We start from the raw sequence: 16,561 nt of genomic DNA, 5'->3' as shown, positions 1-16,561 counted from the left end.
ATTTTAATTTGATTGACTATTTGATACCTGCATGTAATGTCCTCTCTGAACCTAATTAATTCCATGAATTTTGAGTGTACTTTTCCAGAAACTTTTAAATCTGTTCCAAAATATATATGCTGCAAACTTCTGCTAAGAGCAAAATTGTTAATTAAGGCAACATCTGTAAATAAATTTTTGGCACAGGTGCTTTTAATGGTGTGGTATACCTTCTTGCAACTGCTTCTCTGTCCTTTACTTCAGAACGTTCAAACCAAATGTGAGGGGACGCTCTCGCTAAAGCTCGCTGGAGGAGTCCTAAGAAACCACCATGCCTCTGACCAATCTGCAATGACAGTACATTATACAAAAGTAAAGGAAAGTTAGTAGACATATTCCTCATATCCACATCAGTGCACTCCAAAAATTACCATTGTCTTGTATATTGTATATCTACACGATTACTGCCGACATACAGTGAGTACAAACATTGTAAGGATTTCACTTCACACAGAACTAAAGTAAACTCATTATCATTTACTAAAAAATTGTGAAGTCTTCTGAAACTAATTTTGACCACAAAATCTGACACACACACACACACACACACACACACACACACACACACACACACACATTTTTAAAAGAATGTGCACAGATCATTTTGCTAACTATGAAGTTAGTTTTCATTTGAAGTTTTAATTGTAGACCCTCATCTTAAAACTAATGTTGCGAACACTTTGTTTAATTCTACCATGTGTGAAGTTATTCACCCATACCAAGCCAAGTCACGCCATGGATTTTTTGTTAGTATTAACATGGAGTCTTGGTATTTATCACTCCTTGTTGTTGGCAATGTTAAGATTACCATTCTTTAAATTCAAAATGCATTTTGAAGGTACTCTCTCATAGCAAAGCTAAATGCTGCTAAAAATTAAATTTTAGTTTCCATATTCCATTCCCCATCAGGGCTCAAATTCTTGTGAACTGTGGTAACTTAGTTCAGCTAATTAGAAAATTACTGCTGGTATGCTTTTCCACTGTTTATACAAAGTTTCACACTGTCATTTACTAGCAGACTGACAAAACTGGAAGGATGCTACTATATTCTGAGTAACTCAGAAGAAAGAAACAAATTTGGAAAAAATTAACAGATGACAGAATACACCTTGGTAACACAACATGGGATTTTATAGCTCCACTTTCCCTGTGTACCAGTATGACAAAACTGCTACTTTCAAAGAATGTGATTCACAATCTATTCCTGAATAATAGTTTTGTCACTACTCACTCAGTGTCTGTCTTTGGATGGTTGCAAAGTTAGTATATACTTTTTCTGGCAATTTGATACTGGATGGAATTCAAATAACACAATGAATAAAGGTAACCACTCACCACACAGCTGAGGCATTAACTGATCAACATGCACACAAACAACATTAGATACGTAACTAAGTTCTGAAATATTGTTTATGTTTAAATTTTGCATATGTGCCTATCAAACAATCGATGCCTCAAGTATATGGTGAGCTGTTTTATTTGCTCCCTACATTGTTCCTGTGTATGTCAGAAACACACACTTCCTGCAATGTGTAGTTTTCCCACTTGTGCTTTAGCAACAAATGACTGAATAAAATAGCTACATTTTTCTGTTATACAGACAATGACAGGCTTACTCAAAATGTAGTGGAAGAGTCTGACTAAAAAGATATGTCAATCTGGTTACAGGTTATATCCTTTTAAGGATTGCAATAAGTGTCTATATGCAAGGGTGTGATCTCATTAAGAGGCTACTGACTCTTACTATTCATTACATGGCATTTTATGAAGCTATCACTAGGATAAGAAGATAAGAGCACATTAATTTTTTACTTGTGGTAAGAAAGTTGTGGCAGAATGTAAATAATTTTAAGAGTGAAGGACACTACTCACTGAATAATAGAAAAATTGAGTTGTACAGGCAGAAACAAACTCTGATAGCTTTGGGATGAATCCTTTAAGGAGTCAGAGGGGACACTTTGGGAGCAGCAAAAACTTTCTAACTGGTATCCTAATGTCACATTCCTAATTCCACACACTTACTGCCTCCTCAACCTCTGCTTCCACCACTTTCTCCCTCCAGCCACCTCAACATTCAAGCTCTCACTCCAGTCCACCTGCTGAGCTGTAAAACCCAGTATCTTGTGTTCAGCTGGCACAATTAACTGCCCAAGCAGCAGGCATGTGTAATATTTTTGTGGCAGTCGATTAGTTTTAATTTTTTCAAGGAGAAATAATTCCTGCAGAGTCATGTTCAGTTTATACAGTTTACTGAGCTTCAGAACAAGGACTTCAGTTATGTTTTATCATAAAACATAATTGAAGTAGTTGTTAGCAACCGAGGAAAGTGGCCACAAGTATCAACTGTATTCAGAACAGTGGTGCACATGCACACCGACAACTCAATGGTTCTACTATTTGGTCAGCTCTCTTTACTCCTGAATTATTTATTTATTTATTTTTTTACTTGTGTCGCAAGCACCAAATCATTTCTAAATGGGCTATAAAATGCACAACATCATAATGTATTATTTATCCAACCAACAAAGGTAGTCTGTCAAATACCTTCCCTTTCCAGGCTTCCCTGCTTTGCATTGCACAGATATTTGTGACAGTACAGCAATATTAATTCCAACACTAATCTGATTAAGAGCTTCTTGTCTGTCAGTCTACAGTTACTGCCAAGGCAGTAATTTGCACATAATGCATATAACATAGAACTCATCCTTCAGCAGAATGAATCTGTGAGTCACACAGCAAACAAACTATTTTGTTATAGCAAGATAACCTCATCATGTACAGCATCAGTTGTTATACTGACACTACACTTTTATAACCACATTTATTTATTTCCTGTTCTGCAGTTTATAATGTAACTTTATTCGTAGTAACATTTACTCGTGTAGGTTTCCATTATTAAGGCACTGAAAGTTTTCATGGCTGGTGCTTACTTCTGATAAAACTTAAGAGTTGAGGAGCCACTGCCGATGCATCGACTGTGCCTTCTCAGCCCACTTGTTTAAAATTAAGTTCCTTAAAATATTAAACTACTTTTTATTTATGAAGTATATGATTAAATAAAGCAAAAGGCAATTTAAACTTAAAAATAAAGTCACAGTAAGAAACCAGTAAAGGTAATCACAGTAAGAAACCAGTAAAGGTAATATTTCCACAACGACATACCAAGGCATAGCAGTTATCACAGGCTAGGACGAGGACATCAATTGGAGACGTGTGATTTGCTACACATATTCCACTCTTAGGTCTGTTTTCTGGATTGTGGTAGGTAATCACAGATGACAGAGCACTGGACAAAACACCAAAGCACATTATGGAAACACGATGGTTGAGCCAACGCTTGAATGGACCCTCAGGAACATAGCCCACAACAGCTGTACAAGCTGTCAACCACATAACCTGAAATAAAGGAAGCAATATCCTGCTACAACTCAACACACAACACCTCTCCCACACCACACGTCTACCACACAACAGTGTCACAGAAGGAAAATTAAATACTTTCTTAGAAGTAACACAAATTTTTATAAATCCTCTAAGTAAATTATATACATCTGTTAAAAATATTTTTTGGAATAGTGAATTTATAATTAAAAGTTCTAATGTTGAGGAAACAAACAACTAAGACAAAAAATGCACTGACTACTTCTGATAGGGATACAATGGAGTTTCAAATATCTCTTCAGCAGCAATTTAGGAGAGTCATTAAACTAAATTCACAGAAAGTGAGTTACACTATAGCCAAACCTCAGTACAGGCCCCAAGTCATAATTGGAAAGGGGAGGGCTGCTGGGGGGGGGGGGGGGGGGGGGGGGGAATTATGGAGAGTTGCTACAGCTACTACGAGATTTTTGGGTCTGCTACCAGAAGCTAACAAACACCTGCTGCAGGCCTTGACACACTCACAAACATGAAGAGCATAGACAGAAGAAGACATCTCATGATAGGCAACAGCCTGGCCAAACAAGAGAGGAAGCAACTGAGAAACAACTGATGATACCCAAAAATGGCCCACAAATCTCTGCAGAACATTTTTTTATAACTCACCAAAGCATATGTTGTCTCTGTGGAAAGTAGGCCAACATCTATTGGTGACGTGTGGTTTGCAACACAGACACCCCCTGCTCTAGGTCGGTATTGAATGTTATGAGATGTTAAGATGACAGTTAAAGAACATGCTAAGATACGAAATGCTATACGGTAGGCATGGTTAACAAGCCAGTTTTTCAGCCAGCACTTTGGTACAAAACTTAGCACCCCAGTTGATGACAGCATCCAACATATCTAGAGAAAAAAGGTTATTGCAAGTTAATAATAATCAGAATCCTTTCTAATAACAATAAATATCATAAAGAGACTAACATTTTATATTCCTCTAAAACTGCTCAGAATTGTTCTAATGAATACCAATGTTTTATTCTAAAGACAACTCTCGCAAAATATTTTTATGCACTTAATTCATGGGTCATGGAAGATAAGCATATCTATTTTCATTTAATGGTTACAGCTTTGATTTAATATACCAACTTCATTTTTTAAACATTGGGAGCTTAATCATTAAGGCAAGCAGGAGAAGTGAAAACTAAAGCAAAAATTAAATGATCATCATCTCACTGAACTGAATTTCTTATCATTCTACTGCCTACCAAAATACCAATCAACTTACTTTACATCAAGTATCTGATTCACAGCTCACTTTCTGATGCCCATAAAAATGCAAATTGATCAGAATATACAAAGGATCCAGGAAGAAAGCCAAGTTCATTTCTCTATTTTTTGAGTTGTCACTAGTATATGAAAATATGGAAGGGATAAAATATTTCCTACTACAGTAAATGACCAAAAATAATCTCATTCATACTGCAAATCTGTGTTACAAAGAAGCCGAACAGGGAGAGAAAGAGCTTAGTCAATTTGAAATTGAGGAAAAAGCCAGGTATTTAAAGTAAATAATGATTTAGGTTACAGCCCTAACAAACAGATGTCTAATATTATTGTGTGTGCTCTTGGCACAATACGCTTCTGTGTAAAGGTCTTTATAAAAGCACTAGAGTGATTTGACAGTTTTCTTTTACCAGCAAGACTATAAGAAGTACCAAGATCTGCAATTTTTGAAATTTTTTTTGTGGATCAGACGCACAAGAATACTATGATAGTCTTCCTATTGCTTAAAGTTTTCAGGGTAAGCAATCTTGTGCTATTTTTTTAAATATAGTTTGATTCTTATTTCCAGTAACAAAGGAGAAAGCAATGTTTATGCTACTTTGATTCATCGAATCAGTCCCTTCTTTCATTGAATAAGTTACTCTTACTTGGTTTCTTAACATGTAGCATCACAAATTTCAATAAATTAGCAATAATATTGTTATACAGTTACAGATTATTATTTACAGTTTTTAACATAGCAATATAAGTGCAATTGTTATAGACTTGTGAGATATTTAAATAGAAATATTAATTTTTCATAAAATTTACAAAACTGGACATAGCTCATTCCTTTCCTGGACCCTTCATATTTGATGGTTCTCCATGTTATAAAGACACTAGATTTATTATTATTATCTCCACAGGAGATTAATCTTTGCTTTACTATTACTTCTGATATTTTCTCTATACTTTCATAGATCTCATTACTTCTCATTTTCCAATCAGCTGTAGTTTTTATTACCCCCATTTTTATCCAATAATCTGAGTATCTAGTGCCTCTATTGCTCCAGCTCACTTTTCATCATTAAGCACTTACATGTATATAAACATGTTGGTCTTACCACTTTGTTACAGTTTGTTTTTCTAGACATGCATTTCTTATAAATTTGTATTGTCAAATCATGCACTTTTTTTTCATTTTATCAACTCTTACATCCATTGTAAATTTTTCTAGTCCATTCTACTGTATAGTTTCTTTAAGACATTTAAATTTACTAAACTGCTCTATTTTACATATTTATTTTGACACACTTTTTATATTTGTCATGAATTTTGTTTTTTCAGCTTAAATTTTGGGACCAGATCTAGTCACTATTTTTTTGCAAAAGATTTCTTTCAGTAACTTTTCTGTCACACTTTCTTAAAGTATTGCAGTAACACATCTAAATGCCAAGTAATTTACCTAAATACCACTTGTTTTCCTTTCCAGGCTTATTAGATCAATTTTGTGATTTTGAGCTCCAAATTCCAGATCCTCACAGGCTTTTCTTCTAAAACAATATTTAACAGTAAATGTGACAAACTGCACCATGTCTAAAAACTTTTATTTCAAATACCTGAGATACTTCTCCCATAAATTTATCTTTGGATACCGGTATACACTTTAGAGTTTCATAAATTACATTTGGTAATTTTGTTTTAACACCAAATTCCCTAATGATTTTATCTGTCATTTCTGTGTCTACTGAATCAAATGCTTTCTTAAAATCAATAAATAATTGCTGGTTAAAATTCTGCAATGAATTATTGATTTTAGGTTAAAAATCTGTTCTGTGTAGGATCTCCCCTCTCTCCAATATTCTCCCAGTCATTTGTATACAGTTTCTTCAAATGTTCAGGATAATTTTTGGCAATTTTTGTATGCAGAAGACTTAAGTTCCTGATAGCAATAAATTACTGCAGTTGCTGATAATGACAATATCTAGCAATTTTACTGAAATCTACCATAATTAAGTGATGATTTAGAGTGTCCAACTCTACTGTAATATTTTCTTCAACTTGTGATCCATCTAGAAATTTATGAAAGCTTCCATACCATATAAAGAAAGAAAGAAAAAAAAAAAAAAAAAAAAAAAAAAAAAAAAAAAACGGTAACAGTTAGAAACAGCTCTGAAGTATAATTACTTATGACAGAATTCTTCAACAAATCATTTGTTAACATCTTACACACACTTAACTACAGCTCATGTTTGCTTTTGACTGACTACATCAAACAGCATCTCAACTGAAACTGCACAACGAAGTCTCTGATAACAAGTCTGGGCTCAGCAATTTCGTAAAAATAAATAATTCAACCTGAAGCAGAATTAATCTTGTTCAGCTTGCAAACAAAGTAAAATACTTCTAGAATACTTAAAATTAATGGTATTACAAAATGGAAATATACTGCTACAGATTAAACAGTGTCACAAGTGGACTAGATCACTGGTAATTCAGGAATTCATGTTTGTGTACTGTATTTAACAAAGCTGGTCTAACCTGGTCCACACCGCATAAGAGCTTCATTAATCACAAACTAATTTAAGTCAAACTTTTGCATAACAACAGTGAGTACATTCAAAAGGCTGAGTATACTCCAACAGACAGAAACCACACAATTTAAGAAACAGAATTGTGGGGGAATCTAACAGCCCTACCACAAAAGAAAAAAAAATTCTATTAAATTATGGCAACATGTAACCCTTCCACAGCTACTGTTAGGACTCTGTTTATCCAAATGATCAGTTTTGTGAATTTGAACATCAAATGCTGCTAGGAAGATTAGAATGGATAATTAAAAATTATACAAAGCAGTTCAGTGTAGCTGAACATCTTTCCTTGCATATTAATATTATGAAACCACACATATTAAAAGAAACTATCTCCCAAAATAGTGAAGCAAACAGCTTACTAAAATGCTGTACTTTTCTAATTTAAATGTTCTTATGCACAAATGTCAGTAAACAACATAACAGAAATTACATGAAAATTTAGCCTTCTTACTACATGGGTGAAAGTAGGGAAATTTATTTTATTTATAATTTATTTTATTCACTGTTCCAAATGACTTACCCCTATGAAACAAATCATTACACGTAAAGGCAGTAGAAAGAAGTAGCGGACAAAGAATCCTGCCATCCAAATAACAGTAAGTCTCCAGCTGATGAATTCATAGTATTGATTTGTACGTGTCAAAAGATTCCAGGACTGAAACACAAGTGCATCTTATGTCAATTAGAGCACAGGCTAATGAAATAATAATAGTAGAAATCAAAATGAAGATGTGCAGGGTACAAACAGTGTTTTTTTTTTTTCATTATTCTGGTATAATACCTATGCACTTACTGTAATTAATGACAAGAAGTATTTCAACTTCATGTTCTTCATGCAATTGTGTTCCACAATAGCACAAGTAACCTTTCAGTTAAGGTGTACATAAATGATGTTATTTAATTACATTACATGTTAAAAATCAGATTACTACAATGATAGGAATGCTACTATTATTTTCATCCTCTCCTGTCCCATTTTTCTGGTTTTCCTCCACTTTTTGACTGAATTACTATTTAATAAGTTTTTTTGGCATACTGATACTGCATTCCACTTTTGTAGCTGAAAGAAAGATATTTTTCATTACATAGTTCCCCTGAATGACTGACTAATTCTCATATCTTGGTCAGACACTCCATTGCAACAGCAGGCATCCTTTTCTCCATTCCCAGCATCCCTCGCCCTTTTTTTTTTTTTCCAAATGTAATCTAGTGCTCATCACCATACCTTGCCTGTATCCACACTCTTTCTTCTATACCACTACATATACTGTTCTACTCAACATGAGCACATATTATTTTAAGAATGATTTAGGTTTTTCATAAGTGAAATCAACTAACTAACTAACTAACCTATCTAATCATGAGCAAGTCTAAATATCAACAACGGTAACTGATTTCACACACTTCAAAATTAGATGTTTGCCAGCCCTCACAAAGTAACTGAGAAAGAGCACAAAAACACTTCATAAGAATAACAGCTTGATTGAGTTCACTGAAAACTATCTGTGACTATCATAACCCTGCATCAATCTGAGTACAGAAATGAACTTTGAACATAAAAATTTCAGTCACTTATGTAGTATGAAATTTTAGGTCCTATAGCACCATCCTCATTGAGCTGGCAGTTCTGAACCACAGTTCAACGTCTGTATACATTAATTCCACAGCAAACAAAACAATTTATATAATGAAATAATAATACACTACAGGTATGTTTAATAAGCATACAAAATTTGTCTCTGAATGTGGTTTAGATATTCACATGTCTTAGGAGTAAATATCTGTTTAAGGAAATGCTTTGGTTCATAATACAGTATATATGCTTATGTAGATCCCAACATCAGTGTGTAGAAAACTACTAATGCTGGGCAATTGTCTTCAGCTTTAAACTTATATCTGCACTCAACAGAACACATTATGGTATGTGGCAAAAGATATTTACAGTAGCATTTTAATACTTATGTAGTACTCTTTACAATTCCCCCTCCCCCTCCTCCCTCCCAATATCACCAATTCTCATTTGGACATCATCATAGCTACTAAGATAAACTATCTGACAAAAAAGTATAGTCATTAAAGAGTTCAATAACACACCTTGAGTTCTTCTGCTTCAAATCTGTGTGTAACTTCATCTTCTATTATTGCTTCAACTCCAGCCTTGACATAGTCAAGGAGATCTGAAAGCTGAAATTCCCTCTTCAGCGTCTCAAATGATCTCCTTCGAATGAGATCCTGAAATTGTAATTGTTGCACTGTTAGTTCAATTCACAAGGTCTTACATCACTTATGTAATCCTAAAAAACTGTAGCACAAAGAAAACGTTTATTTTTAAAATTATTTAGTCTCTTGTAGTAAAGACAGTAATTATTTTTTAATGTTGCACAGCAATCTGATTTGAGAAACAGTCAGTAATATTTGTTTCTACTCACAGGAGGAGCAGTGGATGTCTCTTCCTGTTTGTTATTGCCTTTGTAGTTCTGTACAGGATCTGGTGCGAGGATGAGATCTTCTCTGCTGATCAAATTATTGCTTATCACCCCATTCATTTTCTTTTCTGGTGTTTTATTGCAGACATTATTGCAGTTTTCTTTAACCTCTAAAACATCTTTTTGTTCTTTTTCTTCTTCCTCTTCTTCATCATCTGAGTTATCTCTGCTCACCTGGCGGTCTTTCTGTGCTATTTCTATGTGTTGACGTCCATACTGTGAAAGAAAAGAACAAATTTATTTTCTATAAAAGGAACAGTCAATTAATTAGTCTTTAATATCCAGTGACAAGGCAAGTGGGGCTATTTTTTTGACAGTGACAGCAAAAGGAAGTTTCATTTCTGACTAAGGGCTCATGATACGAAATAGCTTTTTAAACTGAAAAAAATTTGCATATATTAGATCTCTCAGAACATACTTTTTGAGTTATTGAGACTGTCATAAATCATCACCTAGGAGCTACTAACGCAAGCTTTGATCTCTTCCGCACCTGCTGTTAGTCATGAATTTATGAAATATATGATAATCATTCAGTTAAAAAAATTTATAGTAATACTGAAGTGTAGGCTATATCTTTCCCTCAAAAAAACGTTGAAAATCCGTTAAGAATCTCTGCCGAAAAAGTCTTTACAAGCAAACAGTTTAATCCGGGATTGCGAGGGAGGGGAGGAGGAGGTTGCGGGCTCGACATAAGCACCGGGCGAGGTGATCACATTTCAGGCGCGAACTGTTTCGTTACTAGAAGACACGATGTGACCTCGTTGGTCATGGCCACGTAGCGAGTTGAAGGCCGTTCGTGCCCCAAGACACAGCTGCCCAGCGGTGCGGCTAATAGAAGATACTGAAGCGTTGAACTTCAATATTAAACGCGACAACGTAGCCGAGAAACAACTGTTAATCACAATCGGATCCACATACGTCTAATTACGGTAACTGTCTTAGTTCATTACTATCTCTAGATTTAATATTTGGGCTGAACAGCTGATTTTCTCCTAAAATATTTAATCGGTAAATTTAAAGGGTAAGAAGCCTTAAATACTGTGGCGCACTGGACAGTAATCAGATGATTCAGTGGATGTGGAAGCTATGTAGTTTTGTCAAGTAGGGCTGAATCTTTAAACGAAGCAAATATCCTTCATTACTATATACTTATTCACTCATGTTTCAAGAATGTAACATATCTGTTAAACTCCATACCTAGTCTCTCTCTCTCTCTCTCTCTCTCTCTCACACACACACAACACACACACACAACACACACACTTTATATATATATATATATATATATATATATATATATATATATATATATATAAGAATGAGAAACTCGTAATTAATAAATTTAGTTACGTGTTTGCGACCATTGTTTCCATACGAGTGGGTTATTTCGTCAGACCGAATGTCTTCGAGAAAAGGTTTGCGATTAGAAAATTATTGCGTCGGGTTGAAGTGCTTTCTTAATGGTTTACATCTACATCACTGCTCTGCAGTTCAGAATTAAGTACCTGGCAGATGGTTCATGGAACCACCAGCAGACCATTTTTCTACCGTTCCACTCTTGTGCGGGAAAAACGAACACTGAGAGCTTTGATTTCTCTTATGCTGACAGTCAATTCTCCCTATGTAGGTGGGCACCAACAAAAATTTCGCATTCGGAGGAGAGTATTGGTGATTGCAGTTTCGTGGAAAGATCTTCACCCAACGGAAAATGCCGTTGTTTTAATAATTTGTATTTTCAACTCGCGTATCATATCCGTGACACCCTCTCCCCTACGAACCGGGCTACCCTTCTTTGAACTCTTTCGATGTTCCCTGTCATTCCTGCCTGGTAAGGAAATAATACCGCACAGCAGGGCTCTAGCTGAAGGACGGACAAGTCTCTGTAGTGAACCGTCGCATCTTCTAGGTGTTTTGCCAATGTAACGCAGTTTCGGTTCGCTTTCCTCACAACATTATCTACGTGACCGTTCCAATTTAAGTTGTTCGTAACTGTAATGCCTAGGTATTTAGTTGAATTGATAGCATTTACATTTGTGCGAGTTATCGTGCAATCGACATTTTACGGATCCCTTTCAGTATTCACGCGGATGATACCACGCCTTTAGCTCGAAACTTAGCGCGGAGTTCAATGCGAGGCGCCTAAACAGTTTCACAACGAAACTTTGTCTCGAAACCTGGCAGAAAATCCAAAGAGATTCTGGTCGTATGTGAAGTATGTTGGCAGCAAGAAACAGTCAATGCCTTCTCTGCGCGATAGCAATGGAGATACTATCGAATACAGTGCTGCCAAAGCAGATTCACTAAAAACAGCCTTCCGAAATACCTTCACAAAAAAAGACGAAGTAAATATCCTCAGAGTAGTGAAGCAACTCAAATCACTTAATAAAAGCAAGTCTTCTGGTATACCAGTTAGGTCCCTTTCGGAGTATGCTGATGCATTAGCTCCATACTTTACAATCATATGCAACCGTTCCCTCGACGAAATATCCGTAGGCAAAGACTGGAAAGTTGCACAGGTCACACCAATATTCAAGAAGGGTAGTAGGAGTAATCCACTTAATTACAACGTCTATATGCAGCAGGATTTTAGAACATATACTGTGTTCGAACATTATGAATTACCTCGAAGGAAAAGGTCTATTGACACACAATCAACATGGGTTTAGAAAACACCATTCCTGTGAAACACAACTATCTGTTTATTCACATGAAGTGCTGAGTGCTATTGACAAGGGATTTCAGATCGATTCCGCATTCCTGAATTTCCGGAAGGCTTTTGGCACTGTACCACACAAGCGGCTCGTAATAAAATTGCGTGCTTATGGAATATCGTCTCAGTTATGTGACTGGATTTGCGATTTCCTGTCAGAGAGGTAATCGACGGAAAGTCATCGAGTAAAACAGAAGTGATTTCTGGCGTTCCCCAAGGTAGTGTTATAGGCCCTTTACTGTTCCTTATCTGTAAAAATGTCCTCTTTAGAATACCGCTGCGCAGTGTGGGATCCTTACAAGCTAGGACTGACTGAGTACATCGGTAAAGTTCAAGGAAAGGCAGCACGATTTGCAATATCGCGAAATATGGGAGAGAGTGTCACAGAAATGATACAGGATTTGGGCTGGAAATCATTAAAAGAAAGGCGTTTTTCGTTGCGACTGAATCTTCTCACGTAATTCCAATCACCAACTTTCTCCTCCGAATGCGAAAATATTTTGTTGACACCGACCTACATAGGGCGAAACGATCACCATGATAAAATAAGGGAAATCAGAGCTCTTACGGAAAGATATAGGTGTTCATTCTTTCCGCGCGCTATACGAGATTGGAATAATAGAGGATTGTGAAGGCGGTTCGATGAACCCTCTGTCAGGCACTTAAATGTGATTTGTTGAGTATCCATGTAGATGTAGATATTTAGATGCAATTGTCGCTTTTCGCACCATACAGATATCTTGTCTACATCATTTTGCAATTGTTTTTGATCTTCTGATGACTTTAATAGAGCGCAAATCTTAGTATCAACTGTAAGCACTCTAAAAGGGCTGGTCAGATGGTATCCTAAATCATTCATATACAGGGTGGTTTATTTATAACCTCCGCTGCTTGGGCCGGTGTCGACAGAAAACTGTTTACCTTGTGTGTACCCAACTTCATAGGAGTGCACGATTTGTGTTGTTAGTATCGTAGTGTTTAGTGTCACGACTTGCCCTCTGGCTCCCGGACGGATACTAGCATCCGTGAGCGTCAGTAGTTTCGGCGACGCACGGTTGAACCAAAAATCAGTGTGCATTGCAGTTGCAGACTTAAACATGGATCCGGACAAGGTGAGCAGAGCTCTACTCGTAAAGCTGTATTATGAAAACAACAACAATAGTGCTACTTTTCGCTATTACTGATGCGCCACAGGAATACGGTGAGGTTCTCCTTCCGCAGGGGGTTTGAATTCAGAAGTTGGAATTAACTGGCGATTTGCGGACTGCTCCTGGGAGAGGCCGAAGGCTAATTCCGCCATAAACTGTTGAAGTTACTGTGGCCATGGCTCAGAATGCTGGACGCAACGTGTAGCCTTCGAACACTGGACGAACTTTATCACGACAGTTATATGAACATTCGATGTTCAACCCTTCGGAAAACGGCTGCGAATAGTTGACCGGCGATCTCCAGTGCGGTTCCATGCTGTCGTGGATGCAGATGGTCGCCACACTGAGCATCGCTTGGAATCCGAAACGTAAACATGGTACGCAGTTAACCAAGGCTACCCTCCCACGTGGAAGTTAAAATGGGTTTCTTTCTATGGTTTATTCTTTCCATCTCTTTCGCATGTCCTTACAAGTGCTTCATTATCCTACGATAACTCTTTTTTCGTGGCGGGCCTTTTCAAGTAGCCACAGTTTAATTATAACCACCCCGCAGATTAGGCACAGCAGAGGGCGTGTAATACTTCCTTGGACAACGCCATATATTCTTCCCATTTACTAGAACTCTTTCTGTCAATTACTACGAACTGTGACCTTTCTGACAGTAAATTACGAATCCAGTCGCACAACTGGGACGATATTCCTCACACACAAAACTTTACTACAAGTGTGTCAAATAGAATTCTAGAACTATGGAATCAATTCGACATACCCTGTTAATAGCAATCATTACTTCGAGTGAAGGAAAAGATAGTTATGCTTCACTAGATAGATATTTATGAATCCGTGCTATATGTCAATAGATTTTTTTCTTTGAGGTAATTCGTACTGTTATAATATATTGTTCCAAAATTACTAAAAATCGACGTCAGCGTTACTGGCCTGTAATTTAGTAGATTACTCCTATTTCCTTTTTTTAGTATTGGTGAGGCGTATGGATATTTCATCGAGCAAGCAGCTGTTTATAACTGCTAAGTATGGAGCTATTATATTAGCGTACTGTGAAAGAAATCTAACTGGTATACAGTTTGGACGAGAGGACTTGCCTTTATTACGAGAGTTTCGCTGCTTTGTTATCCTGAGGATATCTCCTTGTAAGTTACTAATACTGTCAGCAGTTCTTGATTCGATTTTTGGAAAATTTACGTCGTTGTCTTTGGTCAAGAAATTGCGGTTAACCGTGTTTAATAACTCCGCTTTAGTTGTACTGGCGTCGGTAATGTTAGCATTGCTATAGTGCAGTGAAGGTATTTAATGTGTCCTGCTTCCGGTGTGCTTTACATACGATCTCTGGATTTCCTACCAGATTTCGAGACAGAGTTTCGTTGTGGAAACTATGAAAAGCATCTCGCACTGAATTCCGGCTAAATTTCGAGGTTCAATAAAATATCGCCTATCTCTGAGTTTCTGCGTTCTTTTAAATTTGGCATGCTCTTTTTCGTTGCTTCTGCAGCAGTATTGCTATCTGTTTTGCGTACCATTACGAATCAGTAGCAAAATCTCAAGAACTGTTTATACTATTTCCAGCCCCACCTGGTTTATGCTTACACAACTAATTTGGAAGAAGTGTATACTGTCTCTTCCGGAGACGTCAAGAGAATTTTTGTATTAAATATAATTTGCGATTATTTTTGGTGGATTTGTATTTATTCAGACTCGCTACAATGACCTTGCAGTCACTAAAACCAGTGTCATGATGCTCCCTATTTGCTCACGATTATTGGTTGCAAGAAGGGTAAGTAAGGGTTCGCAACCATTTACACTTCGAGTTGAAACAACTATTCAAAACAATTTCCGTAGAAAGCATTTAGTATCAAACAATTTCCGCAGAAAGCATTTAGTATGACTTACGCATACCATCGATTTTAAACATGCATTTTCGCCAGGATGTTGAGGGTAGATGTAAGTCAACACCAACTATCATTGTATGAGTGGGGTAGCGTTCGAAACGACACTCAAGTGTCCTTTGAACTGTTCAGTAAATTTGCGTCGGGGGGTGGGGACGGGTCGGTAAAAGAAGCGAATTATTAATTTATTCAGGTTGCCAAGTTTAACCTCTTTCCATACTAAATTACAGGAACTCTTCCCAGAAATTTCACTACAAGACAAACTATTATTAACAGCAATAAACACTCTGACAATAATATTTAACATATCCTGTCCGAACTCCTTAGGTCCTTAATAAAAGCTTCGGCTGAACTTACCTCCGGCTTCAGCCAGCTGTAACGATATTAGCTTCAATGCTTTCTATTAGCGATTGGAGCTCCGGTTCTTTTCCAACACAGCTACGACGATTTACAACTACAATATCGGTTGTTGCAGTATCTATCGTCGTCCTTTGTTTGCCCTTCACTCTTTGAGACTGAAAACCTTTATCTACTTTTCCCAAGACCCTCCAACCTAAAAAAAAACTACCCGTGCAGCCACCCCCTGTGTGTAATGGACACACGATCTATCCAGCAGACCCCAAAAGCACACTAGCCTATGTCGCTATCCGCGGAAGCTGCATTCTACACGGACTCAGAACCATCGTAGCCTCTGATTTAGCCCCTCTACTCGGCTCTGCACCAGTTCCTCAGTCGGAACAATCTAAGATGCTACAGGTTACGAGCTCTGCCTTCATCTCGCATGGAAGATTGGCAGTCTTTACCACGTCAATAGGCGCCAGAAACAGGAAGAATCTCTTCCGGTCCAAAGCGACACACATCCTTAGTATTGACATGAGCCACTATCTGCAGTTGGTTGTACACTGATCTTCATGGCGTCCAGAAGCACCCGCTCCGCATCTGGAACGACTCCTGTTTACGCTTGAGTACGAGGAGAGGCTAAATTCCAGAATGAGATTTTCACTCTGCAGCGGAGTGTGCGCTGATATGAAACTTCCTG

The 16,561-nt window shown here is 37.0% G+C and overlaps 1 protein-coding gene across 3 annotated transcripts in view; it reads right to left on the bottom strand.

Moving 5' to 3' along the window:
- The window catches only part of LOC126278979 (glycerol-3-phosphate acyltransferase 3), a 199,510-nt gene that overhangs the window by 15,022 nt on the left and 167,927 nt on the right, over positions 1–16,561 (bottom strand). For 2 of the 3 annotated variants that reach the window (XM_049979281.1, XM_049979280.1), the window contains 5 exons: positions 9,704–9,976; positions 9,369–9,506; positions 7,795–7,929; positions 3,202–3,435; positions 210–325 (listed from right to left, as the gene is read on the bottom strand). In XM_049979281.1, the coding sequence (XP_049835238.1) occupies positions 210–325; positions 3,202–3,435; positions 7,795–7,929; positions 9,369–9,506; positions 9,704–9,976 (896 nt within the window). Of the gene's footprint in view, positions 1–209; positions 326–3,201; positions 3,436–4,083; positions 4,321–7,794; positions 7,930–9,368; positions 9,507–9,703; positions 9,977–16,561 lie in introns of all 3 variants that reach the window. The other variant, XM_049979282.1, reaches the window with a different exon arrangement.

Source organism: Schistocerca gregaria, chromosome 6 (genome assembly GCF_023897955.1).
Source record: "Schistocerca gregaria isolate iqSchGreg1 chromosome 6, iqSchGreg1.2, whole genome shotgun sequence".
NCBI classification, from domain to species: Eukaryota; Metazoa; Arthropoda; class Insecta; order Orthoptera; family Acrididae; genus Schistocerca; species Schistocerca gregaria.
The sequence above is the reverse complement of the archived record's forward strand: the minus strand, read 5'-3'. Positions and strand labels throughout refer to the sequence as shown.